The 24028-nt window shown below is 56.9% G+C and overlaps 1 protein-coding gene across 1 annotated transcript in view; it reads left to right on the top strand.

Moving 5' to 3' along the window:
• Positions 1-24028, top strand: part of COL7A1 (collagen type VII alpha 1 chain) — a 30713-nt gene that overhangs the window by 1695 nt on the left and 4990 nt on the right. Inside the window, exons 3-95 of the mRNA XM_049777291.1 lie at positions 437-596; positions 677-770; positions 850-1011; positions 1169-1332; positions 1408-1537; positions 1641-1757; positions 1830-1976; positions 2049-2165; positions 2244-2393; positions 2477-2605; positions 3187-3330; positions 3415-3540; positions 3619-3762; positions 4652-4765; positions 4920-5069; positions 5370-5495; positions 5588-5734; positions 5945-6067; positions 6334-6480; positions 7063-7197; positions 7277-7423; positions 7500-7636; positions 7830-7950; positions 8037-8183; positions 8268-8428; positions 8520-8555; positions 8635-8661; positions 8736-8780; positions 8854-8907; positions 9281-9361; positions 9455-9490; positions 9597-9632; positions 9768-9839; positions 9937-10014; positions 10298-10324; positions 10399-10452; positions 10564-10617; positions 10701-10760; positions 10847-10873; positions 11061-11102; positions 11184-11219; positions 11724-11768; positions 12041-12076; positions 12168-12203; positions 12466-12498; positions 12636-12689; positions 12768-12827; positions 12905-12940; positions 13037-13117; positions 13204-13239; positions 13393-13437; positions 13881-13952; positions 14420-14455; positions 15128-15154; positions 15354-15383; positions 15507-15587; positions 15845-15880; positions 15958-15993; positions 16071-16151; positions 16362-16397; positions 16722-16775; positions 16861-16905; positions 17729-17764; positions 17888-17923; positions 18022-18117; positions 18212-18247; positions 18327-18362; positions 18883-18930; positions 19211-19246; positions 19332-19424; positions 19493-19693; positions 19786-19821; positions 19896-19970; positions 20102-20170; positions 20249-20293; positions 20417-20479; positions 20589-20633; positions 20855-20890; positions 20989-21024; positions 21152-21196; positions 21519-21551; positions 21626-21688; positions 21773-21808; positions 21878-21958; positions 22059-22127; positions 22235-22270; positions 22352-22393; positions 22490-22534; positions 22607-22651; positions 23400-23435; positions 23522-23581; positions 23675-23782; positions 23909-23980. Coding sequence (XP_049633248.1) covers positions 437-596; positions 677-770; positions 850-1011; positions 1169-1332; positions 1408-1537; positions 1641-1757; positions 1830-1976; positions 2049-2165; positions 2244-2393; positions 2477-2605; positions 3187-3330; positions 3415-3540; positions 3619-3762; positions 4652-4765; positions 4920-5069; positions 5370-5495; positions 5588-5734; positions 5945-6067; positions 6334-6480; positions 7063-7197; positions 7277-7423; positions 7500-7636; positions 7830-7950; positions 8037-8183; positions 8268-8428; positions 8520-8555; positions 8635-8661; positions 8736-8780; positions 8854-8907; positions 9281-9361; positions 9455-9490; positions 9597-9632; positions 9768-9839; positions 9937-10014; positions 10298-10324; positions 10399-10452; positions 10564-10617; positions 10701-10760; positions 10847-10873; positions 11061-11102; positions 11184-11219; positions 11724-11768; positions 12041-12076; positions 12168-12203; positions 12466-12498; positions 12636-12689; positions 12768-12827; positions 12905-12940; positions 13037-13117; positions 13204-13239; positions 13393-13437; positions 13881-13952; positions 14420-14455; positions 15128-15154; positions 15354-15383; positions 15507-15587; positions 15845-15880; positions 15958-15993; positions 16071-16151; positions 16362-16397; positions 16722-16775; positions 16861-16905; positions 17729-17764; positions 17888-17923; positions 18022-18117; positions 18212-18247; positions 18327-18362; positions 18883-18930; positions 19211-19246; positions 19332-19424; positions 19493-19693; positions 19786-19821; positions 19896-19970; positions 20102-20170; positions 20249-20293; positions 20417-20479; positions 20589-20633; positions 20855-20890; positions 20989-21024; positions 21152-21196; positions 21519-21551; positions 21626-21688; positions 21773-21808; positions 21878-21958; positions 22059-22127; positions 22235-22270; positions 22352-22393; positions 22490-22534; positions 22607-22651; positions 23400-23435; positions 23522-23581; positions 23675-23782; positions 23909-23980 — 6994 coding nt within the window. The remainder of the gene's footprint in view (positions 1-436; positions 597-676; positions 771-849; positions 1012-1168; positions 1333-1407; positions 1538-1640; positions 1758-1829; positions 1977-2048; positions 2166-2243; positions 2394-2476; positions 2606-3186; positions 3331-3414; positions 3541-3618; positions 3763-4651; positions 4766-4919; positions 5070-5369; positions 5496-5587; positions 5735-5944; positions 6068-6333; positions 6481-7062; positions 7198-7276; positions 7424-7499; positions 7637-7829; positions 7951-8036; positions 8184-8267; positions 8429-8519; positions 8556-8634; positions 8662-8735; positions 8781-8853; positions 8908-9280; positions 9362-9454; positions 9491-9596; positions 9633-9767; positions 9840-9936; positions 10015-10297; positions 10325-10398; positions 10453-10563; positions 10618-10700; positions 10761-10846; positions 10874-11060; positions 11103-11183; positions 11220-11723; positions 11769-12040; positions 12077-12167; positions 12204-12465; positions 12499-12635; positions 12690-12767; positions 12828-12904; positions 12941-13036; positions 13118-13203; positions 13240-13392; positions 13438-13880; positions 13953-14419; positions 14456-15127; positions 15155-15353; positions 15384-15506; positions 15588-15844; positions 15881-15957; positions 15994-16070; positions 16152-16361; positions 16398-16721; positions 16776-16860; positions 16906-17728; positions 17765-17887; positions 17924-18021; positions 18118-18211; positions 18248-18326; positions 18363-18882; positions 18931-19210; positions 19247-19331; positions 19425-19492; positions 19694-19785; positions 19822-19895; positions 19971-20101; positions 20171-20248; positions 20294-20416; positions 20480-20588; positions 20634-20854; positions 20891-20988; positions 21025-21151; positions 21197-21518; positions 21552-21625; positions 21689-21772; positions 21809-21877; positions 21959-22058; positions 22128-22234; positions 22271-22351; positions 22394-22489; positions 22535-22606; positions 22652-23399; positions 23436-23521; positions 23582-23674; positions 23783-23908; positions 23981-24028) is intronic.

The raw sequence follows: 24028 nt of genomic DNA, 5'->3' as shown, positions 1-24028 counted from the left end.
TAATTTTTTTTGGGGGGGAGCCACACCTGGCAGTGCTCAGGGGTTGCTTCTGGCTCTGCACTCAGAAATTACTCCTGGTGGGCTCCATGCTCCATATGGGATGCTGGGAATTGAACCTGGATTCATCCCAGGTGGGCAAACACCCCACTGCTGTGCTATTTCTCCACCCCCTATACCTTATTTTTAAATTTTGGGGGGGCCACGCCTGGCAGTGCTCAGGGGTTGCTCCTGGTTCTGAACTTAGGAATTACCCCTGGTGGGCTCCAGGTACCATAGGGGACGCTGGGGATCGAACTTGTGTGCAAGGCAGCAAGTGACCTATTCACTGTATTATTCCTCTAGCCCTGACCACCTGTACCCCGGAGGGGAGGCTTTCTGGGTACCAGAACCAGGACCCAAGCCGGGTCCCAAGCCACTTATACCCTCTTCTCCACAGGACGGAGTTTGGCTTGGATGCCCTTGGCTCTGGGGTAAACGTGATCCGAGCCATCCGGGAGCTCAGCTACAAGGGGGGCAATACACGCACAGGGGCTGCCATTCGGCATGTGTCAGATGAGATCTTCCTGCCCCAGATGGCCCGGCCTGGCATCCCCAAGGTGATCGCCTTCCCACCCACACCTCTCTAGGAGCGCCCCTGCCCCCAGGCCCCCCTAACCCGAGCCCCTGCCCCCCCCAGGTCTGCATCCTCATCACAGATGGCAGGTCCCAGGACCCCGTGGACTCTGCTGCCCAGAGGCTCAAAGAACAGGGGGTCAAGCTGTTCACGGTGGGTGAGTGCCACGATGGGTGATGGGAGGGCTGGGCTAGGTCACCTGTGGAGCTCAGGGTGCTGATGGGGTGTCCCCTCAGGCATCAAGAACGCTGACCCCGAGGAGCTGAAGCGAGTGGCCTCTCAACCCACCAATGATTTCTTCTTCTTCGTCAACGACTTCAACATCTTGCGGACACTCCTGCCCCTCATTTCCCGGAGAGTTTGCACAACGGCTGGTGGCGTACCAGTCACCCTGCCCCGTGAGTGTCCCCTGCTTGTGTGGCCCTAACACCCCTAACACCTCAATTCCCTGCCTCCACTCCTGGCCCTAGTCCTAGCCATGCACCCTGTGTCCTCTTGATCCTTCATCCCACACTCAATGTTACCCCACCTCCGCCTGCTTCCCTCCTTTCCCAGCCGATGGCTTGCCCTCTGGCCCCCGAGACCTGCTGCTGTCCGAGCCTGGTAGCCAGTCCCTGCGAGTCCAGTGGACGGCAGCCAGTGGCCCTGTGACTGGCTACAAGGTCCAGTACACGCCTCTGACGGGGCTGGGACAGCCTCTGTCCAGCGAGCGACGGGAGGTGAGGACGCCAGGCCCGGCAGCGGATGTGGAGGGACTTGGCTGGGCAAGGTGAGGTGACCTCTGACTTTGGCAGGTGAGCGTCCCAGCTGATAAAACCAGCGTGAGGCTGCAGGGCCTCCGGCCACTGACCGACTACCAAGTGACTGTCGTCGCTCTCTATGCCAACAGCATCGGGGAGGCTGTCAGCGGGACAGCCCGGACCAGTACGCAGCTCTGTTAACCCTGACCCCACCCTCACCCCTCAGCCCCATCTGTCTCACCTCCTCCCTCCTGACCCCACTAATCTGTGGCGAAACCTTCCCTCAGCTGCCCTGGAGGGACCAGAAGTGACCATCCAGAACTCCACATCCCATAGCCTTCTGGTGGCCTGGCAGAGGGTGCCAGGTGCCACTGGCTACCGGGTGATGTGGCGAGCACTCAGCGGTGAGTGAAGTGTGTTAAGGGTTGTAGAGTGCTAAGGCTTAGTCCATTGACCCTTTTGTATGCCCCCCATAGGTGGGCCCACACAGCAGCAGGAACTAGGCCCTGGGCAGCAGTCGTTGTTACTACGTGGCCTCAAACCTGGTACAGACTATGAGGTGACTGTCAGATCCCTGATTGGCTATAGCGAGGGGCCTGGCTCTTCCCTGACAGCCCGCACTGGTAAGGAGGATCTTCAGAGTGGGTGGGTGGACAGAATGCAGCAGCCACTGACATCTCCTGTGTCCTGGGCAGATGCTTCTGTGGAGCAGACCCTCCGTGCAGTCATCCTGGGTCCCACGTCCATCCTCCTTTCCTGGAACTCAGTGCCTGAGGCCCGTGGCTACCGGCTGGAGTGGCAGCTTGAGAGTGGTCAGTGGACCACAGGGAGGTGTGGTGGGCAGGCAAGGTCATAGTTGGTGCCCGCTGAGCGACCCTGCCATCCTGCAGGCTTGGAGCCATCACACAAGGTGGTGCTGTCCCCGGATGTGACTCGCCACCAGCTGGATGGGCTGCAGCCCAACACCAAGTATCGCTTCACGCTCTATACTCTGCTGGAGGGGCGCGAGGTGGCCACACCTGCCACCGTGGTCCCCACTGGTGAGTGCGCTGTGGGGCTGGGCCTTATGATGGGGGAAGCCATGAGGAACCCCATACTTGCTCTCATGCTATTTCTCCCACAGGCCCAGAGCTGCCAGTGGGCCCTGTGACCAATCTACAGGTCACCAAGCTGCCTGGGAGGCGGGTACAAGTGTCCTGGAGTCCGGTTCCTGGTGCCACCGAGTACCGCTTCACTGTGCGCAGTCCCCAGGGTAAGGTAGTAAGGTGGGCGAGCCAGCACCCCACCCACTAATGTTCCATCTCTTTCCAATTCTAGGTTCCTAGGTCTCTCCCTGTTTCTCTGCCCACTTGCCTCCCAAGATGGCCCTGGGTGCATGGGGTCTGTCCACCTACCCACCTCTCTGCTCCCAAAAGCTCACCACAATTACAAGCTCAGTCACTTCCCTCTTATCACCTTAGCTGTGACCATAGTCCATGGCCTCATCCAGTATTGACCTTGTCTCCCCATCACTGTCAGTAACCTGTAACTTACCTCGCTCTCCACTGACCACTGTAACCTCAGATTGCCATTTGTCATTGGCCTTTGTGATCCTGTGTTTTTGCTTCCTTTGCCCCTTTCACCCCATCCTCAACCCTCAGCCCCTCCATCATGCATTGTCTTACTGTCTCTGGCCCTGTCCATGCTCCTGTTGGTGGCTGGCCACCTGGCCTCATCTCTCTCTCTCTCTCCTCTCTCTCTCTCTCTCTCTCTCTCTCTCTCTCTCTCTCTCTCTCTCTCTCTCTCTCTCTCTCTCTCTCTCTCTCTCTCTCATGGTGCCTATCTTGCCCTTAGGTGTTGAACGGACTCAGATGCTTCCTGGGACACAAACATCCTTAGACCTGGATGTTTCTTGGGCTGGGCCTAGCTTTACAGTGCGGGTGTCTGCTCGAGTGGGCACCCGAGAAGGCAGTGCCAGCGTCCTCAACGTCCACCAGGGTAAGTACTGCTGGGAGTTTAGAGGACAGCTTCCTGAGTCACTCCAGACCTGACTTGATCCCTGACTTCTATCTTTTTCTTCAGACCCAGAAACCCCACTTGCCGTCCCAGGGCTGAGGGTCGTGGCATCAGACGCTACCAGAGTGAGGGTGGCCTGGGGCCCCGTGCCTGGAGCCAACAGATTTCGGGTTACCTGGAGGACAAGTGATGGTTCGTTAAGGAGTAATGAAGGGGTTTGGAGGACTGAGGGGACAGGCATGAGCCGGGACAACACTTTCTCTATCTTAGGCCTTGTGTCCAGCCAGATGTTGCCTTCAGATTCCAGCAGCATGGACATAGCGGGGCTCCAGCCTGGAACCTCCTACCAAGTGACTGTGTCAGCCCTGCGAGGGAGAGAAGAGGGGACCCCTGCAGCCATCACGGCTCGAACTGGTTAGGGCCTGGCTCAGCCCCTTGGTTCTTTACCTCTGGTGCCCCTGACTTCTCCCAGGTCCATTCTATCAGACCCATGCTACAGGCCATCCTTCTCTTTAGTCTTCTTACCTCTTCTTTTTTCTTTTCTTTTCTTTTCTTTTCTTCTTTTTCTTTTCTTTTCTTTTCGTTTTGTTTTGTTTTTGGGTCACACCTGGTGGTGCTCAGGGGTTACTTCTTGCTCTGCGCTTAGAAGTCACTCCTGGCAGGCTCAGAGGGGGGTGCATATGGGATGCAGGGATTCGAACCAGGGTCTGTCCTGTGTTGGCTGTGTGCAAGGCAAACACTTTACCACTGTGCTATCGTTCTGGCCCTTCTTGCCTCTAGTTAAACCTCCACCTTCTTTTTTCTTGTGGGAGGCCACACCTTGACTTACCCCTGGTTCAGTGCTCAATGATCACCCTTGGCAGGCTCCAGGGACCATTTGGGGTGCCAGAGGGTTGAGCACAAACAGGCCATGTGCAAGGCAAGTACCAAGTGATCCCTGTCCTAGGAACCACTGTAATTGCTCTTTGGCTCATGTCCCCACCTTTAGATTCCTCTGTCTCCCCACTGAGATATTACCCTTGAATTTCCACCACCTAATTTCTCAGGCACCTCCTACCTTTTGTGCTGAACTGAGACTCATATGTATGCTTTCTCATACTCTGAAAAATAATTCTTTCTTCTCCATTGCATCCTCATATTCCCACAGTTCCTCTGTCATGACCCCTGTCTGACTTATTTACAACTTTGCCTCTCAGATCTCTCCTCCTGTGAGACCCCTGGCCCCTTCCTTAGATGGCCCTGCGTTCTCCATTAGATTCTCCAACTGCTTCCTTCATCAGACTACCATTGCCTCTCCCTGCAGACCCACTGGACTCAGTGAGGACTGTCCACGTCACTCGCACCAGCAGCTCATCTGTCACCATTGCCTGGAACAGGGTTCCGGGTGCTACAGGATACAAGATCTCCTGGCACTCAGATGGTGAGGACCAGGGGTTTTGGACAGGACCAGAGGTTTAGAGGGTTGTAGAGATCAGGTCTGGATGGAATAAGTGCTGGGGTTTCTTATAGGTGCAGTAGGGGATTGGGGCAAAGTTTGTTCCTAGACTTGGAGCTCTCTTCTCCTTTCCCACTCTCAGGCCAAGAGAGATCCCAGTTAGTTTCTGGGGATGCTACAGTGGCTGAATTGGATGGGCTGGAACCAAACACTGAGTACACGGTGCATGTGAGGACACATGTGGCTGGTGTGGACGGAACCCCGGCCTCTGTGGTTGTCAGAACTGGTGAGTGATCGGCTGCCAATCATGTCTCCTAATCTCACCTCCCATCCTGCTGGATCTTTCTACCTGTTCCTGTTGCCCCTCCACTGCTCCAAGCCTCTCCCACACCTACCATCCCCACACTCCCATAGCGTCCCTCAGCCCGCTCTCTGGGCCGCACCATGCTGCACACAAGACATAGGCATCAACCCTGTTCATACTCGCTCCACCTGACCGCCCCAGCTTGAGTCATGCCTCAGTGGCCAGCCTGCTCCTTGCTAGTCTCGCGGTGACCTTTGACCCCTTCTTCTGCTCTGTCCCCAGACCCTGATCCTGTGGGCAGTGTGTCGAAGCTCCAGATTCTTAACGCCTCCAGTGATGTCCTGCGAGTTACTTGGGTGGGGGTCCCTGGAGCCACCGCCTACAGACTGGCCTGGGGCCAGAGCGAGGGTATGTCCTGGTCTTTGTATTCCTGTTTGGGAATACCCCTTCGATCTAGTTAGCCACCCCAATCTCAACTTCCCCTATGTTCTCCTGGCCAGGTGGTCCCATGAATCAGAAGCTACTCCCTGGAAACACGGACTCAGCAGAAATCCAGGGTCTCGAAGGAGGAGTCAGTTACTTTGTGAGAGTGACCGCCCTCATTGGGGACCGTGAAGGCGCACCCGTCTCCATTGTTGTCACCACCCGTAGGTGGAGCTTGGGACTTGTCTTGAATTGGTGACCTGAATAGTGGGGGGATGGAGTTTAGATTTGGAATTAGAAAAGGGACCAGGGATAGGTAGGGAGACCCTGGAGGTGTGTTGGGGTGGGATGGGTGCATTGCAGGTCTGATTTGGGATTGGTGCATGGGTTGTGAGTCATGAAGCAGGCCCCCCTAATACCTTGCTTCTCTCTAGCTCCTGAGGCTCCACCAGCCCTAGGGACCCTTCAAGTCGTGCATCGAGGGGAACATTCACTGAGGTTGTACTGGCAGCTGGTTCCCGGTGCACAAGGATTCCGCCTGCGTTGGCGCCCTGAGGGTGAGAGGTTTCCCAATAGGGGGTTAGGGATGGGAGAAGGAGGGCAGGGCAAAGGGTGTAAGTGAGGTCAATGAGAGTAAACAGGGTCAGACAATGCGGGGGTTCCATGGGGTCAGTTAAGGAGGTGGGTGCAATCGGTAAAGGGCATTAAACTGGGCAGGGTCAGATAGACTACTCCTGTAAGAGGTGGGGGCTACTGAACTGAGTGGGCAGGGGTGGGTGCTCCTCCCACATGCTTCCCACACTCGTTCCAATGCCTGTCTCAGGAGGCCGTGAACAGTCCCGAGTGCTGGGGCCTGAGTTCAACAGCTATGAACTGGACGGGCTGGAGCCAGGTACTCAGTATCACCTGTGGCTGAGTGTCCTCGGGCCAGCTGGCGAGGGGCCTCCCTCAGAAGTGACTGCGTACACTGGTGAGCCCTGGGGTCCCATCTTTGCCTGGTTTGCTTCTTTACCCTGAAGCTTTCTATGTCCCATCCTCCCAAGTAACCCCACTTCCACTTTGACTCTGGGGTGTGGCCACCATCATCTCTTGTTTTTTGTTTTTGTTTTTGGGCCACACCTGGCAATGCTCAGGGGTTACTCCTGGCTGTCTGCTCAGAAATAGCTCCTGGCAGGCACGGGGGACCATATGGGACACCGGGATTCGAACCAACCACCTTTGGTCCTGATCGGCTGCTTGCAAGGCAAATGCCACTGTGCTATCTCTCCTGGCCCCCACCATCATCTCTTACTTTAAGCAACACCCAGCGACGCTCAGAACTCAGACACTCTGCACTCAGAAATCACTCCTGGCAGGCTCGGGAACCCTATGGGATGCTGGGGATTGAACCTGAGTCAGCCTCGCACAAGGCAAATGCTTCTCTGTTGTGTTATTGCTCCTCTATCATCATCTCTATTGGCACTTGCATCCCTAAGATGAACCCGCCCAGGATGTCCTTTGATCTCTTCCCCTTGGGTTTCAGACTCTGACCCTTGGTCTTTTATTTCTTCAGAATCACCTCGGGTCACAAGCCCTCAACTACATGTGGCGGAAAAAGCCATTGATTCAGTGACTCTGGCCTGGACCCCAGTGTCTGGGGCATCCAGCTACATCCTATCCTGGCGGCCCCTCAGAGGCCCTGGCCAAGGTGAGGAAAAGCTGGTGTGGGTGTAATCTGGAAGCCTGGGCTTCATCGAGGCCTGCTGACTGCTTGTTGTCCTCCTCAGAACTGCCTGGGGGCTTGCAGACAGTCCCAGGGACAGCCAGCTCCTACCGGGTGACCCAGCTCCAACCCGGTATCTCCTACAGCTTCTCCCTGACACCCATCCGTGAGGGTGTGCGGGGTCCAGAAGCCTCTGTCACCCAGAACACAGGTCTGGGGACACAGCCAGGGCTGGGCAGGGGGAGCTGGGCAGGCTGAGCCCGCCAGTCACTCTGCCTTTCTTGCAGCATGTGCCCAGGGCCTGCTGGATGTGGCTTTCCTGCTGCATGCCGTGCGCGACAAGGCTCACCGTGCCGGGGCCGTGAGACAAGCCCTGGAGCGCCTGATAGCTGCACTTGGGCCTCTTGGGCCTCAGGGGGTCCAGGTTGGACTTGGGGCAGCTAGCCCCCTAAATTCTCCTTGCCTTTCCCCCTCCAAGGCTTATACCCCCTCCCTGCACTATTGTCCTTGCAGGTTCCCCTCCTCTCCTCCAGTGCTGTCCCCCTAATCGATCGTGTTCAATGACACCCCCAGGCTTCATGTTTCCTCTGCTCAGGCCCCGTGTACCCCCTTCCCAGATTGGCCTCCTGACCTACAACCACCGTGCTGCCCCCCTGTTTCCGCTGAACAGTGACCCCGGAGCCCTGTTGCAGAAGATCCACAACATCCCCTACACTGACTCCAGTGGGAATAATGTGGGTGAGTTACAGCGGTGGACACGGACTTTCGGGGTTTTCAGGAACTTTGGAACCTGGCAGCCCTGAATTCTGATGTGACCTTCCCAGGTGCTGCTGTGACTTCTGCTTATAGAAACCTGTTGGCTCCTGATGCTCCTGGCCGCCGCCGTCATGTGCCAGGGGTGATGGTCCTACTGGTAGACGAGCCCTTGCGTGGTGAAATCGTACATCGTGTCCGAGAAGCCCAGGCCGCTGGTGAGGAGAAGGACTGGGCCTCTGGAACTGGGGTGCACAGCTGGCCCTGGCAGGGCTGTCATGTTGCTGCTGACCCCTTTATAGGGCTCAAAGTGATGATCCTGGGCCTGGCGGGAGCTGACCCAGAGCAGCTGCGCCGCGTAGACTCGGTCCAGACCTTCTTCGCCGTGGATGACGGGCCAAGCTTGGACCAGGCGATCAGTGGTTTGGCAGTCGCTCTGTGTCAGACAGCCACGACCACCCAGGTTTGGAAGAGGCTGGAGGGAGGGCCTTGGTGGTGGGGAAGAGGGTGCTGTGGGATCTTAGGCCTCAAGGTGGTTCTGTCCACAGCCACAGCCAGAGCCAGAGCCTTGCACAGTGCATTGTCCAGCGGTAAGTGTCGGGGTGGGGGTGGGGGGGCACCTCAGGGACTGTCCTTCAGGCTCAAATCTACATGATTGTTTTTCCCCAGGGCCCAAAGGGGGAGGCCGGAGTGATGGTGAGTGGTTCTGGTCGGGGTGGGAAAGGAATTTGAGGTCTCTGCAGCCCAGGCTCATCCATCACCCTTTCTAGGGCCTGAAAGGACAAGCTGGGCTTCCCGGCCCCCCTGGACCCCCGGTGAGTGTCTCCTCATCCCTGACCTCCATACCCTGACTGGCTAGTGGCTGCCTCACCTGTTGTCTCCTCACAGGGCAGGATTGGTGCTCCTGGCCCCCCTGGAAGTGCCACTGCCAAGGGAGAAAGGGTGAGTGAGGTGGCCTCTGAGGTTCCCTAAGACTGCCTAGAAGCTTCTACAGGGTGCTGAGGAAGAAACTCCAAGTCTAGCAGGGGAAAAAGCAGAGCCAGAGTCCCACAGGGTTTCCCAGAAACCTTAGAAAATGGTGGAGCCAAGATGTGAGGAGAATGGGAAGGAGATTGGGGTGTGGGCCTTGGTTGCATCCAAGGCTGCAGGTAGGAAAGGTGTCTCTTCACCGTCTTGGTTCTGAGGATGAAGCTTTGCTGATTAGAGGGGGTCAGTGCTGTCCTCGTGCCCCACTGTTCAGTAGTGTGAGGATGAAGAATCTTCTGGCTCTTCCAGCCAAAAGGGCCTGCCCCAAACTCTCTGCCTCCTCTCCCAGGGAATTCCTGGGCCAGAGGGACCTCCAGGCCGGCCTGGCCACGATGGTACACCTGGCCCCCCTGGCCTCCCTGGCCTAAAGGTGAGCGAGTCTTTTCCTGGCAATCTTGGGGTGGGGTGCTTTGCTGGCTTGTGGGCTAGGCAGAGCCTTCCTGACTCCAGCTTGTATTTTTAGGGCTCCCCCGGATGGCCTGGCCCTCAAGGAGAACCTGTAAGTTGCTTTCTCTTCTTTGCCCCCAGCACCGTCCTTTAGTTCTGATTAAAGGGGGTGTATTGTGGGAAGACTGAGCCTAAGCATCGCCGTGTTTTATTTTCAGGGGGAGCGAGGGCCTCGTGGCCCGAAGGGGGAACCGGTAGGTGACTGGAGATGGGGGGTGCTGAGCAGGGCGGGTATCCCAGACTGCATCCATTCTATAGAGACTCAGGATGGGCTCAAGAATATAGGCTCACACTGAATCTTGTCCTTGTCCTTTGCTCTGTCCTCACAGGGAGAGCCTGGACATGTTTCCGGGAGTGGCGGCCCAGGGATCCCTGGACGGAAAGGGGAACCTGGACCAGCGGTAGGTTCGGGGCTGTGTGATGGGAGGCAAGAGGGCCAGCAGGAGGGGTGCTGAGAATCGAAGTGTGAGGGGCTCATTTCCTTTCTGTCTTCTTCAGGGGGCTCCAGGATCTCGTGGCCCGCCAGGGGATCCAGGACCTCGGGGTCCGCCAGGTTTTCCTGGCACATCTGTGAAGGTGACAGCAAGTCCCTCCATAGTCCCTTCTGGTTTCTCTGAGTCCACATGTCCCCTTGACCCCCACCCAGGCTTTTTAGTTCCAGGAGGTAGTTTAAAGGTCCAGACGAGCATGTGGGAGTCCCAGGTTCAATCCCTGGCGCTGTACCTTCTTTCCAAAAAGTGAAGGAGTTTTCGTTTTGCCCTGACACTTGTAATGCACTTTGACCTCATGCCCTTCTTCCCTGCGGCACCTGGGGAATGGAGGTGCCCTTCAAGTGATGGGATCCTGATCTATCTTCCAGGGTGACAAAGGTGATCGTGGAGAGCGGGTAAGTGAGGGGCAGGGACCCTGGGCCGGTCTTGAGTCTGGCTCCCCAGACACCCTGACTTGCTTCTCTCCTAGGGTCCCCCTGGAACTGGTGTTGGTGACAGTACAGCTGGCGAGCCTGGGCTGCCGGTAGGGAGTCCCACATATCTGCTGGGGACAGTGGGGGCTAAACTCAGGGGTGCGAAGAGGGGACACTAATGGGCCTCATCTTGGGGGCTCACATTCCTGGCTTCTTCTTAGGGTCTTCCTGGAAATCCCGGACCAGCTGGCCATCCTGGAGAGAAAGGAGAAAAGGTAGAACTGAGTTCTGGAGCCATAGTGTGTGTGTGTGGGGTCTTGAGTCCTGGGACAGCCTCCACCATATCTTTCTCCTTCAGGGGGACTGTGAAGATGGAGCCCCAGGCCTCCCCGGTCAGCCTGGAAGTCCAGGGCAGCGAGTAAGTGAGGGGTCTTAGCATCAACCTCTCCCCTGTTTCTGCCTAAATCTACATTCCTGTACCTTCAAACTCATCTTTTCCTGCAGGGACCTCCAGGAGATGCTGGCCCCAAAGTAAGTACCATTTTAGGAGTGGTCATGCAGCAGTTCATCCTGGGATCCCTGTAAGATTTAGGGGGAGCCAGTGGACAGGAGATGGGGTTCCTTCTGGATCAGAGGTTATGACCTCAGAGGATTGGAGAGGAGGAGGGTTTCTTATTTGTGGCTGATGGCCAAGGTCCCTTTCCCTCCAACTCCTTAGGGTGAACGGGGTCTGCCGGGGACCAGAGAGAATGGAGAGAAGGTGAGTGATGTCAGGGATGGGGGCTTTCAGCGCCCCAGTGGGTTTGGTATGGGCTCAGCTTTGACTTGTTTCTCCTATTAGGGTGAACGTGGACCCCCAGGCCCAGTTGGACCCCAGGTGAGCCTGCTGATCCCAGTGCAGCGTCTCCTCCTGGTTTAGACTTCTCGTCTTGAGCCTCACAGCCTCTGCCCCAAGCCTCTCCTCACTAACCCTTCACCTTATTTATTTATTTATTTATTTATTTATTTATTTATTTATTTATTTATTTATTTATTTTTGGTTTTTGGGCCACACCCGGTGATGCTCAGGGGTTACTTCCTGGCTATGTGCTCAAAAATTGCTCCTGGCAGGCTCGGGGGACCATATGGGATGCCAATGATCGAATCTGGGTCCATCTGAGTTGGTTGCATGCAAGGCAAATAAATACCCTACAGCTGTGCTATCGCTCCAGGCCCCACTAACCCTTTAACTTAATCACCCGCTCTGACTATGACCTGTCGATGCCCACTGCCAGACCAGGCTCCATCCTGCCTCTGCACCCCCATCCTCCCTGGCCTGGAGCCCCTTTGGGCCATATTCCTGGGCCACTTCTGTGTCAACAATGCTGCTTCTCTTCCCCAGGGGCTGCCTGGAGTGGCCGGACGTCCTGGAGCCGAAGGTCCTGAAGTGAGTTTGTGGTGGGAACAAGAGTGGGGTTTGGGGCTGGTGAGGTGGCGCTAGAGGTAAGGTGTCTGCCTTGCAAGCGCTAGCCAAGGAAGGACCACAGTTCGATCCCCAGCGTCCCATATGGTCCCCCAAGCCAGGGGCAATTTCTGAGTGCTTAGCCAGGAGTAACTCCTGAGCATCAAACAGGTGTGGCCCGAAAGACAAAAAAAAAAAAAAAGAGTGGGGTTGGTTTGTGGCCCCCAACCCCAGACTCACTCCCCCTCTGCGTGCAGGGCCCACCAGGACCTGCCGGCCACCGAGGAGAGAAGGTGAATACTTGGGGCCTCCCTGGAACCAACAGCATTGGCAGGGGGGGACTTGGGACCTTGGAGCCCTCTCAGGCCTGTTCTTTCTCCACAGGGGGAGCCTGGTCGCCCTGGGGAGCCTGCTGCTGTGGTGAGTGAGAAGGGGGCTGCTCAGCAGAGCTGTGAGAGCCCCTCCTGGGACCCTGCACAGGCCCTATAACTCCATGGTCACACACATGCTGCTTGGGGCCAGATCCTGGGGACCACCATGGGGTATGGGTCAAGAGCTCTGCATGTCTCCTGCCCTGCTTCCAGCAAAAATTGGGGTGCCTCTCCCAAGTTCTCTATAACCCCAGCCCCAGTCATGGCTGAGGTCCCGGCAGCCAAGCTGTGTTTGTCTTGTTTCTTCTCAGGGGCCTGATGGTGCGGGAGCCAAAGGAGAGAAGGTATGTGTGAAGGAAAGGAAGGTTCAAGGCACCATGCGTGATCTTCTCTGGAGAGGCCTAGAGGGCCTGTGGGGTGTGGTAAGAGTACCGGGTTGCTGGAGTCTGGGACTGCTTTGGAAGGTCTCTGTCTCCTCTAGGGAGAATCAGGGACCCCTGGACTCAGAGGACCTGTTGGAGTCAAAGGGGAGCGGGTGAGTGGAGGGGCAGTGCAGGGGTGAGGGGGGTAGGTAGAAGTTATGCCCACTAACCCCTGACCTTCCCACCCAAAGGGCCCACCTGGACCGATGCTTCCTGGAGACCCTGGCCCTAAAGGAGAGCCTGGAGACCGGGTGAGAATATGGGATGGGAACTAGAAAGAGGGGTAGAGAGCCCCAACTAAAGCCCTGCCCTTCCCTGTGCCCCGCAGGGTCCCATTGGCCTCACTGGCAGAGCAGGCCCCCCGGTGAGTACTGTGAGCTCTGGCATAGGCCCAGATTTCTGGGGCCCCCTCCTTCAGAGCCGATGCTCTATGCTGCCTTCTCTTGCCTCTCACACACAGGGGAACTCAGGCCCTCCTGGAGAAAAGGGAGACCCTGGGCGACCTGGCCCCCCAGGACCTGTGGGTCCCCGAGGACGAGATGTAAGCACATGGGGAAGAGGGGGAACAGTGTGGGTACTGGTCTCCTGGCCTTGTCCTGGGCCAGGGCTGATGTTCGTGTCTCACAGGGTGAAGCTGGAGAGAAAGGTGACGAGGGGTCCTCGGTGAGCTCCTTCCCGCTATGATTTCTCACCCTGGCCCTGGAGCCATGGGTCAGAGGTCCCCCAGCCTTCCAACTTTTGCCCTGAGTCATCCAGCTGGTGCCTGGGTCAGCTGACCTCTGCCCATCATGCTCACTGCAGCTCCCCTTTCCCTAGGGTGACCCGGGTCTGCCCGGAAAGACTGGAGAGCGAGGCCTGAGGGTGAGCCCTGGTGGAGTGTTGGGGTGTTGGGGTGTTGGAGAAGGAACCTGTGGCAGAAGGCACAGAAGTGCCAGGATGCTCTTAGGGGGTAAAGATGACAGGACAGTCTGGAGGGAAGCATGACGTGATCAGAAAACTCTGGAGAGGGGCTGAAGAGATAGCACAGTGGTAGAGTGTTTGCCTTGCATATGGCTAACCCGGGACAGACATGGGTTCGATTCCCAGCATCCCATATGGTCCCCTGAGCCTGCCAGGGGCAATTTCTGAGCTCAGAATCATGAGTAACCCCTAAGCGCCGCTGGGTGTGACCCAAAAACAAAAACAAAAAAAAGGAAAACAAAACTGGAGAGATAGTTGGGGTGATGGGGGACCTGCAATGGTGTAGAGGTCTGGGGGTGTTGTAAAACTCTGGGAGGGGCTCTCAGACAAGCTGTTCTTCCCAGGGTGCACCTGGAGTTCGGGGTCCTGTGGGTGAGAAGGGAGACCAGGGAGATCCTGGCGAGGATGGACGAAATGTGAGTCTCAATCTTGAATTCTTTTTATTTTTGGGGTGGGTGGTGGCCACACCCAGGGGTGCTCAGGTATCTTTCCTGTCAGGTTCATAACCACCAAGTTCTAATCTAATCTCACTTTTATTCTATGTAATAGTTTTTGGTTTGGAGGCTGTCCCCAACAGTTCTCAGGAGTACTTCCATCTGAATATTTGGGGGTTGCTCCCAGCAGTGCTTGAGGGATCATGTAGTATTGAACCTGGGTTGAACCTGGGTCTCCTACATGTGAGATGTGTTCCTGCCAATCCAGTTCTCAAACCCTGATTCAGCCAGCCCAGCTTCCAGTGCTGCTTTTTCTTATAACCCTCACATCCTGGGACCCCTTTAACACAACCTCCAAAGCCAAGGGGATCCCCAGGAGTCCTTAGTGTGCTTCCAAAGTGCCTCCAAACCACATTGTATGCTGAATAGCCATGACCCCCTTTCTGCAGGGCAGTCCTGGACCTAAGGGTGACCGTGGGGAACCGGTGAGTAGAGCCAACATTCTGGGGAGCACTGAGATTTCTTTGTCCTCATCTTTTTTTTTTTTTTTTTGGTTTTTGGGCCACACCCGGTGATGCTCAGGGGTTACTCCTGGCTATGCGCTCAGAAGTCGCTCCTGGCTTGGGGGACCATATGGGATGCCGGGGGATCAAACCGTGGTCCGTCCGAGGCTAGCGCAGGCAAGGCAGGCACCTTACCTCTAGCGCCACCGCCCGGCCCCAAAATGGATCACAGGCAGTCAATGCACCAGACTCGATCATTGTTTTTTTTGTTTTTTGTTTTTTGTTTTGGTTTTTGGGCCTCACCCGGCGTTGCACAGGTGTTACTCCTGGCTGTCTGCTCAGAAATAGCTCCTGGCAGGCACGGGGGACCATATGGGACACTGGGATTCGAACCAACCACCTTTGGTCCTGGATCTGCTGCTTGCAAGGCAAACGCCGCTGGGCTATCTCTCCGGGCCTCTTTGTCCTCATCTTTTAGTGCCCAGTCTCTTCAGGGGCCTGAAGGCCTCCTTTGGGGGGCACTGAAGATGACTCCCTAGCCTGACTCACTTTCTTGGGATCAGCCTGGAGGTGGCGCAGGGACTCTGGGGTTGGGGTTGAGCCATGTCTTGGGACCTCAGCATTCCTGTCAACCTTAGTAATTTCCTTTCCCAGGGCCCCCCTGGATCCCCTGGACGGCTGGTAAGGCTTGAGCTTGCTCTGGTCCCCTCATGTCCCTCATAGGCCTCTGTTGGCTCCACAACGTCTCCTCTTCTGCCCTTGGGTTCCCCCTTCTCCACCTCTCCTCGGTAGTTGTCCTGATCCCCTAGCATCTCTCTTCACCACCTCTACTTCCACTCACTGACCCATACTTCCCACTGCCTGTGCCCCCCCCCCCCAGGTCGATTCAGGACCTGGAGCTGGAGAGAAGGTATGGACCTATGGTGGGATATTGCTGTGAACTGGGACAGTTCCCCAATGTCCCCAAGACAGATGTGCCTCGAGCCTGCCTGTGCCCTGTGCTGTTCCCCCAGTCAGCTTCTCTCTGTCATAGGGAGAGCCTGGGGACCGTGGACAAGAGGGTCCTCGTGGACCCAAGGGTGATCCTGGCATGCCTGGTGCCCCTGGAGAGACGGTGAGTGTGGCTGGCCCTGAGGGAAGTGGGGATGGGAGAGCCTGTTATTGATTGGACCCTGGGCCACACCGAGTGACGCTCAAGGGCTACTTCTGGCTTCTGCATTCAGAAATCACTCCTGACAGGCTGGGGGACCACATGGGATGCCGGGAAATGAATCGGGTCCCTTCCGGGTCGGCTGCACGCAAGGCAAATGCCCTACCACTGTGCCATCTCTCTGGCCCCTATTCTGATTTCTTTCTCCCTCTTGTCCTCAGGGCATTGCTGGGCTTCGGGGGGTCCCCGGCCCCCAGGTGAGTGATGCACTGTACCCCAGTCACCTAAGCCCCCTTCACTTGCCCTCTGTCTTATCTGGCTGTGTTTCCTGTAGGGGGACCCTGGTGTTAGAGGCCCAGCAGGAGAGAAGGTGAGGGGCAGGGTTTTTATATGGAGAAATGAGACTGTCAGAAGCTCCACCCCATCTGATCTCTCTGTCTCCTTCAGGGTGATCGAGGCCCCCCTGGGCTAGATGGCCGGAGTGGGCTGGATGGGAAACCGGGAGCCCTCGGCCCCCCTGGGCTGCCGGTGAGTTAGGGTCACTGCCTCGTGGTGCCCCTGTCTTGGCCCCCTTGGGGGGTAATAAGCTCTGGGCTGTGAGATATCTGAGTCTTCTCCCAGAACTTCCTGTGGGGAGCCCCCCTGTGGGCTGCAAGCTCCAGAAGCTTATGGCCCTACATGTGTAGTTCTGTTGGCCCAATGACCACTCCAACTCCTTGACTTGAAGTTTCTCTTCAGGGTACTACAGGCAAAGCAGGGGAACCAGGGAGAGATGTAAGTGATGGGTCCGGGGTCCTGCATGACAGTGGGGGTCAGTACAGCCTCAGTGCCAGGGAGCCGAGCATAGGCTGGTCTCTGGCAGCAGATATTCACAGAGTCCCACTTTCTCACCTGTTCTGCCTTGGGGATTTCAGTACCCCCAAAATTCTGGGGTTCTTCCCTTGATGGATTTAGCAGGGGATCTCTAATATATGGGGTTCTGTACTTGAGGAGACCTCCTATTGGCTTGGTGGGGAAACTCAGGGAGTCCCCTGATTTGTGAGGTATATCCCAGGGAATATCCGGGGCCTTCTTAATCCTAGCAAAGACTTTTCCCAGGGCCTTCCAGGTCTTCGGGGAGAACATGGCCCCACTGGCCCCCCAGGAGCTCCGGTGAGTGGAAGTTTTGGTGGTGGTCCCTGTTCCCTGCCTGACCCTGCCTCAGCCCTGACTTTCACCTGCCGCACTATTCCCACAGGGAAAACCAGGTGAAGATGGCAAGCCTGGGCCAAGTGGAAAAAATGTGAGTGTTCAGCACAAGTGTGGCCTCCTCCCCGCTGGGCCCCACTATGTGTCTAGGGTAGAAAGCTGCACAGACCCTAGCCACTGAGGTGGGCAGTATAGACACATAGGTGGGAGGTCACGTTCAGGGGTGCTTGGAGACCGGCTGCCCCAGACCTCTTCTGTGCTAAGACACAGATGTGGCCACAGAAGAGGGGAGAACCTCCTCATTGGTTCTGACGAATTGCAGCTGCTGGAATAACAATGCCCAGTTTCTCACACACGCGTGGCCACATGTCCCAAGAGCTGGAACTTGCATGCAATCATGACTCATAGGCGGTTATAATCAGCTGCGCCCAGCTGTGCTCTAAGCTTTGCTCTCAGGCACACACTGACCTAGCCAAGAGGTGCCCTGCGTGGACACCCTTACTTCAAGTTGACTTGCTCCCCATCTAGGCATGGAGACATGTTGAGGGAGCCAGAGGCAGAAGGCGGGTGCAGTTAGAGGGAAAGGCAAGCAGTGTACTCCAGCACAAATATGTCACCATGGAGTGATAGCACAGTGGTAGGGTGTTTGCCTTGCATGTGGCTGATCCAAGATGGATTCAGGTTTGATCCCCGGCAGCCCATATGGCCTCCCTAACCTGCCAGGAGTGATTTCTGAGTGCAGAGCCAGGAGTAACCCTTGAGTGCTGCCAGGTATGGCCCTAAAACCAAACCAAAACAAAACAAAACAAATATGTGACCAAACACTGGGATGGGCTAAGCTACACTGCAGGTTCCTAAGGGCTTCAGTGCTGAGGCTGGGCCCTTGGGGCTGTGAGCTGACCTAAATCCCCCTGCAGGGAGAACCTGGTGACCCTGGAGAAGATGGCAGGAAGGTACAGTCCTGATAGGAGTGTGCTTTGGTCCGGTGGGTGGGGGAGCGGAGGGCAGCAGTGGAGAACCTGGGGGGAATCTGGTGACTGGGCCAAAGTGCCATGTCTGATGCCCTGTCTTCCTAGGGAGAGAAGGGAGACATGGGTACCCCTGGAAGAGAAGTGAGTCAAGTCTTTGCATCTCTGAACCTCATCCCAACCCTGTGACCCATTCACCACTCCCCGTACTCTCTGTCTTGATGCTGCTGCTTCCTTCACAGGGTCCCGAAGGCCCCAAGGGTGAGCGTGGGGCTCCTGGTACCCCAGGCTTCCAAGGCCCCCCAGGGCCCTCAGGACAGGTTGGCCCTGCTGGTCAGGTAAGTGCATTTTGGCTTCTTAGCCCTTCAGTGACCCCTGACCCCACCTGGGCACCTCAAACCCTCTCTGAGCTTCTGTCCTACTCTCCTACAGGGGTTTCCTGGCCTCCCTGGAAGTGCAGGCCCCAAGGTAAGTGCCAGTGGTGGCCAGGTGTGGTGGAGGCTGACCAACCCTGAGCTGCTTCATGACTGGTCGTGCTTTTCTTTAGGGTGACCGTGGGGACACTGGACCCAAAGGGGAACAGGTAAGGCTCAACATACCCAGGTGGCCCCCCAAACCATGTCGAGTACCCATACACACCACTAGCTGCTTGTGTCTTGCTATCTTCAGTGTAATGTATCTTCGCTGTTAACTTTGCTGGGTATTGGTGAATCCAAGAACAGTCCCCAGAATGAGAAATTACTTTCCATCCCCTTGTCCCCTTTCGGGGGAAGACCTTGGTAAAATTTATTCGCAGCAAATAATAATTTGACCAGCATGGAGCCCAAAGGGAAGATGGCTGAAAGGAGTTTAGATGCAGGGCCAAGAATAACTAGTGCTTGAAAGGTTATGAGTAGGCCACACACATGTGGTGAATAGGGCATGAATAAAGCTGATGGTTCCTAATGCCTGCCTGTGAGTGAGTGATTTCGCCTTTCACCTGGGCCTGGGACCCGCCGGCTGAATGGGGTTGCAGAGCCACGTGGCCTGGGGTGGCAGAGAGAAATCCTTCACCATCCATCGCCATCCAGCCCCATCGTTAATTATTTGATTCAACACTTCAGGGCCTCCCTGGAGAGCGTGGCCTGAGAGGAGAGCCTGGGAGTGTGGCGGTGAGCATCTTGGCCTTGTTCACTTGCCTTGGGGTCCCTTCTCTCTGCCCTTCTCTTTGCCATTGGATCCCACAATTCTGTATGCTCAGTCCTGATCCTACTGGGGGTTCCTGTAGCTTACAACTGGGGGGATCTGGGTGATGAGAACACTTCTGGGAGTGCACCCAGGGCCCTGGAGCTACCCTCTCTAAAGGCTGAAGGTCGTTTAGGGGGGAGGCGTGGTGTGAGCAGAGGCAGGGGCTTCTCCTCTGTGGCAGCCCTCAGCCAACTTGTGTTCCAGAATGTGGAGCGCTTGCTGGAAAATGTTGGCATCAAGGTAGGTGATTTGGGGGTTGGGGGGCTGGTGGGATATGGGCCAGGGCATGGGACTGTATTAACAGGTCGTGCCCCTGACCCCTTAGGCCTCTGCCCTGCGGGAGATCATGGAGAACTGGAGTGACCTGCGAAGTGGCCCCAAGGGAGACCCTGGCGATCGGGGAGCCCCAGGCAAGGAGGTATGTGGGGCTGTGGGTTTTGTGGGTTATGTGGTTGTGCCCCAGCATTCACTCACCTGTTCTTCCAGGGTCCCATTGGCTTTCCTGGAGACCGCGGACTCAAGGGAGAGCGTGGGGACCCCGGCCCTCAGGGCCCACCTGGCTTGGCTCTTGGGGAGAGGGGTCCCCCTGGATCTCCGGGCCTTGCCGGCGAGCCTGGAAAACCTGGCATCCCTGGGCTCCCAGGCCAAGCTGGGGCTGCGGGGGAGGCAGGGAGACCCGGAGAGCGGGTGAGTCTGAAGGCTGGGCAAGAGAGCAGGAGTGGGGCCAGGGGTGCTGGGTACCCCACGGACATATCTTACCCCCACTATTTGGCCTTCAGGGTGAACGAGGAGAGAAGGGAGAACGAGGAGAAGAGGTGAGCTGAGGGGCTTTCCTAAGGACAGCCTGAGTCCTGGCCAAACAGATACCCCATTTTCTTCTTCTCTGCAGGGCAGAGCCGGCCCCCCAGGACCCCCTGGTCCCCCTGGACCTAAGGTGATTGCTGCAACCCCTCCTGGCCCATTGGTCTTCTAGAGAGATAGTCTCAGAAACTTCATGTGGTGCCCAGGACCTAGTCTAGTGTCTGGGACCCTCGTTTTAGGGGGATCCTCCATGAATCTATGCCAGACATACCCACATGCACCTTGTGCCTGTAGGTGGCTGTGGATGAAGCAGGCTCTGGACTCTCTAGAGAGCCAGGACTCCCTGGATTCAAGGGTGCTAAGGTCAGTATGGGTGGGCCTGGACATCACCCCCCCCCATATGGTGGTGCTTGGGCCTCATTGGACTTGTTTTCCCTACAGGGGGAGCCTGGCAGTGAAGGCGACCGAGGCCCCAAAGGCGACAGAGTGAGAACTACCTGCCCTATCCCCTCCCTGGGGCCTGGCCCGGGGTGCATTTATGTTGCACATACGGTAACTGGGGACTCACATACAGTGACTGGGGACTCAGGGGTGACACTTTGCTTTCAGGGAGCCCCAGGACTCAAGGGAGATCAGGGAGAACCTGGACAGAGGGGTCATGCTGGTGCCCCGGTGAGTCTGTGCCCCAGGGTGTGGCTGTCCGGCATGGGCTGCCTGGGACCCCTGGGAGGGAAGCTGGGAGGGGACAAGGGGCAATATGGCTTTATTATCTTCTCTGCAGGGCCTTCCAGGAGAGCGCGGTGTGGCTGGACCTGAAGGGAAGCCAGTGAGTGGTGTGGGGAGCGGCCCACAGCAGACTCTGTGGGGTGTCTGTGTGTCCAGGTGGGGTGCCGGCGATAGTGTGTGTGTTTGATGTCAGTGCACCCATCTGTGTTCCCACCAGGGGCTGTCTTGGGCTTCAGAGGATCTGTACCTGGGAGGGTGGGTTTGTGCAAGGGAGCCCAAGTGACCTAGGTTTGAGATTCAGCACTCCCCTTTTCTATTCAGGGTCTGCAAGGTCCAAGGGGGGGCCCTGGCCCAGCGGTGAGTACCCCAAGGTTCTCGGACCCACTGTGGGCAGTGATGCTTATGTTTCCCCAATAGGGTGGACTGACTCCCCCTTACCAGACTCTCTCCAACAGGGTGGCCACGGAGACCCTGGACCAGCTGGGGCCCCTGTGAGTGAGGGGTGCGCCACCTGGTGGTGAGGGCTGGTCCGGGTTCCATGACCCAATGGGAAGTTTGTTAACCCAGCCCAGATGGTGAACTCTGACCTCTGCCTCCTTCTGTTGACTCTTTCTCTAGGGACTTGCTGGTCCTGCTGGACCCCAGGGACCTTCTGGTCTGAAGGTGGGTATAGGCTTGTGTGGGCGGTCAGGTGTGTATGTGTGGTTGCATGCACAGGTGTCTCGAGTGAGTTTTTGTCAAATTTGGACAAACGTGTATCTGTTGGTATATATGGATGTTAGTTGTATGTGTCAGGTGTGTGGTTGGGTGTAGAAGGAGGAGTTGCTTCTTCAAAGCCAGAATTCCTCAGCCAGCTTCTCATGGCATCACAGCCTTGCTCTGAGGCTGGCATCTGAGGGCCCCATGCACCTGGGCTCTGCTTGTGGCTGGGTGCTGAGGGGACTCTTGCCTGTCTGTGTGTCATACATTCTCTGGGTTTTGACAGGGGGAGCCTGGAGAGACGGGACCACCAGGACGGGTGAGTGGCCCCGCTCGTGGATTGGAATCTCTGGAGCCAGAGAGGCCGGCACTATCTTCACCCTTTTTCTGCAGGGCCTGCCTGGGCCTACTGGTGCTGTTGGGCTTCCTGGACCACCTGGTCCTTCCGGCCTTGTGGTGAGTCCCACAAGAGGCCCTTGTCCTCCATGTTCCCTCTATCCCTGCTCCCACATTCCCTAATGTCAAACTTGTCTCCCTCAGGGTCCCCAGGGGCCTCCAGGTTTGCCTGGACAAGTGGTGAGTCCTCAGGTCAGGGCCTGGTGGGGACAGACATAACGGGCGGCTGCTGATAGCCTCTCCTCTCAGGGGGAGACAGGGAAACCAGGAGCCCCAGGTCGTGATGGCACCGGTGGAAAGGATGGAGAGAGAGGAGCCCCAGGCGTGCCGGTGTGTTCTGTGGGGAGCTCAGGGTGGGCCAGTTTTGGGGTGCTGTGCCCAACACTGAGGGTTACATCTAGGCAGCACTCCTCAAGCTGTTCTACCTTAGGGGTCACCGGGTCTGCCCGGCCCTGTCGGACCTAAAGGAGAGCCTGGACCCATGGGCACCCCTGGACAGGTGAGCTTTAGTCCCAACACCCACTTCTAGAGAAGCACCCCTTCCCCCACAGCTGAGGGTGGCTGACAGACTGAGGAGACAGCTGACTTTCTGGATATTCCCCACAGGCTATGGTTGGGCTTCCTGGAGCCAAGGGAGAGAAGGTAAGTGAGTGTGTGGGAGGGCTTGGAGGGGCCCAGTGGTGGGTATGGCCAGGAATAGTACTCACCCCATTTTCTGGTCAGGGAGCCCCTGGAGAATTTGCTGGACATCTACTGGGAGAGCCGGTGAGTGTGCATCCACCTCAGAGCCATTCCTGCTTCCTGTCTGAGTCTTAGTTCTGGGATCCTCACCCCCTTGTTTCTCTGAACCCCTCTCTGCAGGGAGCCAAAGGGGACCGTGGCCTGCCAGGACCTCGAGGCGAGAAGGTGAGGTGGGCTTGAGCACCGGACAAGGAAGGATGTTCAGGCTCCAGAGCCCCCACAAATCTTTCTGTGCAGGGTGAAGCCGGCCATGCAGGGGAACCTGGAGACCCTGGGGAAGATGTGAGTTGAGATCTGGGTAGATCTGAGCATAGATGGAAGGATCATTCCTAGGCCCAGCAGACAGTGAACCGCACTCTGATCCAAGCCCAGCAGGGACTTAATTCCCTCTATTGTGGCTAGACTGATCTCTGTGCCCCTCCTGTCCATGTCTCAGCTCTTTTTTATTGTTTTGTTTTGGTTTTGGTTTTGGGTCACACCCGGTGGTGCTCAGGGGTTACCCCAACTCTGCGCTCAGAAATTGATCCTGGCTTAGAGGAACCATATGGGATGCTGGGGATCTAACCCACATCTGTCCTGGGTCAGCCATGTGCAAGGCAAACATCCTACCACTGTGCTACCACTCCAGCCCCATGTCTCATCTCTGAGGGGACTCCCTGAGACTCCACTAGCAGGATGTGGGGGACTCTGGGTGTCTGAGTCTCATGTGCACTGCTGCTCCTTTGCTGGTGCCTCTTTGTCTGTGTGGGGGGCTTCCTTGCATGGTTGTGTCTGAGTGTCTGATTCCACAGTCCCAATGGCAGTCCCTCGGGTTCATGTCCAGGCCATGCCCCATGGGATTATGGCCTTGCCCAGAACCCCATCCATGAGCCTGTGGCCCCTGCCCGGCCTTCACAAGACCTGGGGCTGAGCTGCAGGGTGCCAGTCCCTTGTACTGGTTCTCTGCTGCCCCGAATCTATGTTCCCAGGAGTCATTTAGGGTCTCCGATTCCCAGATGCACTGCTTAAAGCTCTTACTTTCCACTTTTAGGGTCAGAAAGGAGCTCCAGGACTCAAAGGGTACAAGGTATGTGTGGGCCCCAGTTCTCTATGGGGGTTGGTCTTAGTCCACAAGACTCTCTGAGCCTGATCTTGCTCTTCTTTGTCTTTAAGGGTGACCCAGGAGTCGGGGTTCAGGGCCCCCCTGGGCCAATCGGTTCACCAGGTCTGAAGGTGAGTCTGAGAATAACAGCAGAGGGGCCTCGGGAGTGGGTAATAAAGTGTGTTTGAGGGTGCTGGACCATATCTTCCTTGGCTCTGTTCTAGGGGGATTCAGGCCCTGCTGGGCCCCCTGGGCCTCCTGGAGTTGCTGGGTTCCCTGGTCAGATGGGCCCTCGGGGAGAGACGGGCCAGCCAGGCCCCAGTGGAGAACGGGTAAGGGTGCTGGGCATAGGGGGGTCCCTGACCAGAGCACAGGAGACAAAGAAGGTGGGCATCGAGTCTTGTAGGGTAGATATTCCCCAAGTCACTCTTGGCCTCTATTATCCCACTTCCTGGCAGGGACTGGCCGGCCTTCCAGGGCGAGAAGGATCCCCTGGTGCTTTGGGCCCACCAGGACCCCCAGGGCCAGTGGTGAGTAGCAACCCTGTGCCATGGGGTGGCCCTGTGTGCTGACATTCT

Source organism: Suncus etruscus, chromosome 7, assembly GCF_024139225.1.
Source record: "Suncus etruscus isolate mSunEtr1 chromosome 7, mSunEtr1.pri.cur, whole genome shotgun sequence".
Taxonomy (NCBI): Eukaryota; Metazoa; Chordata; class Mammalia; order Eulipotyphla; family Soricidae; genus Suncus; species Suncus etruscus.
Note: the sequence above shows the minus strand (reverse complement) of the source record. Positions and strands in the feature narration are given on the sequence as shown.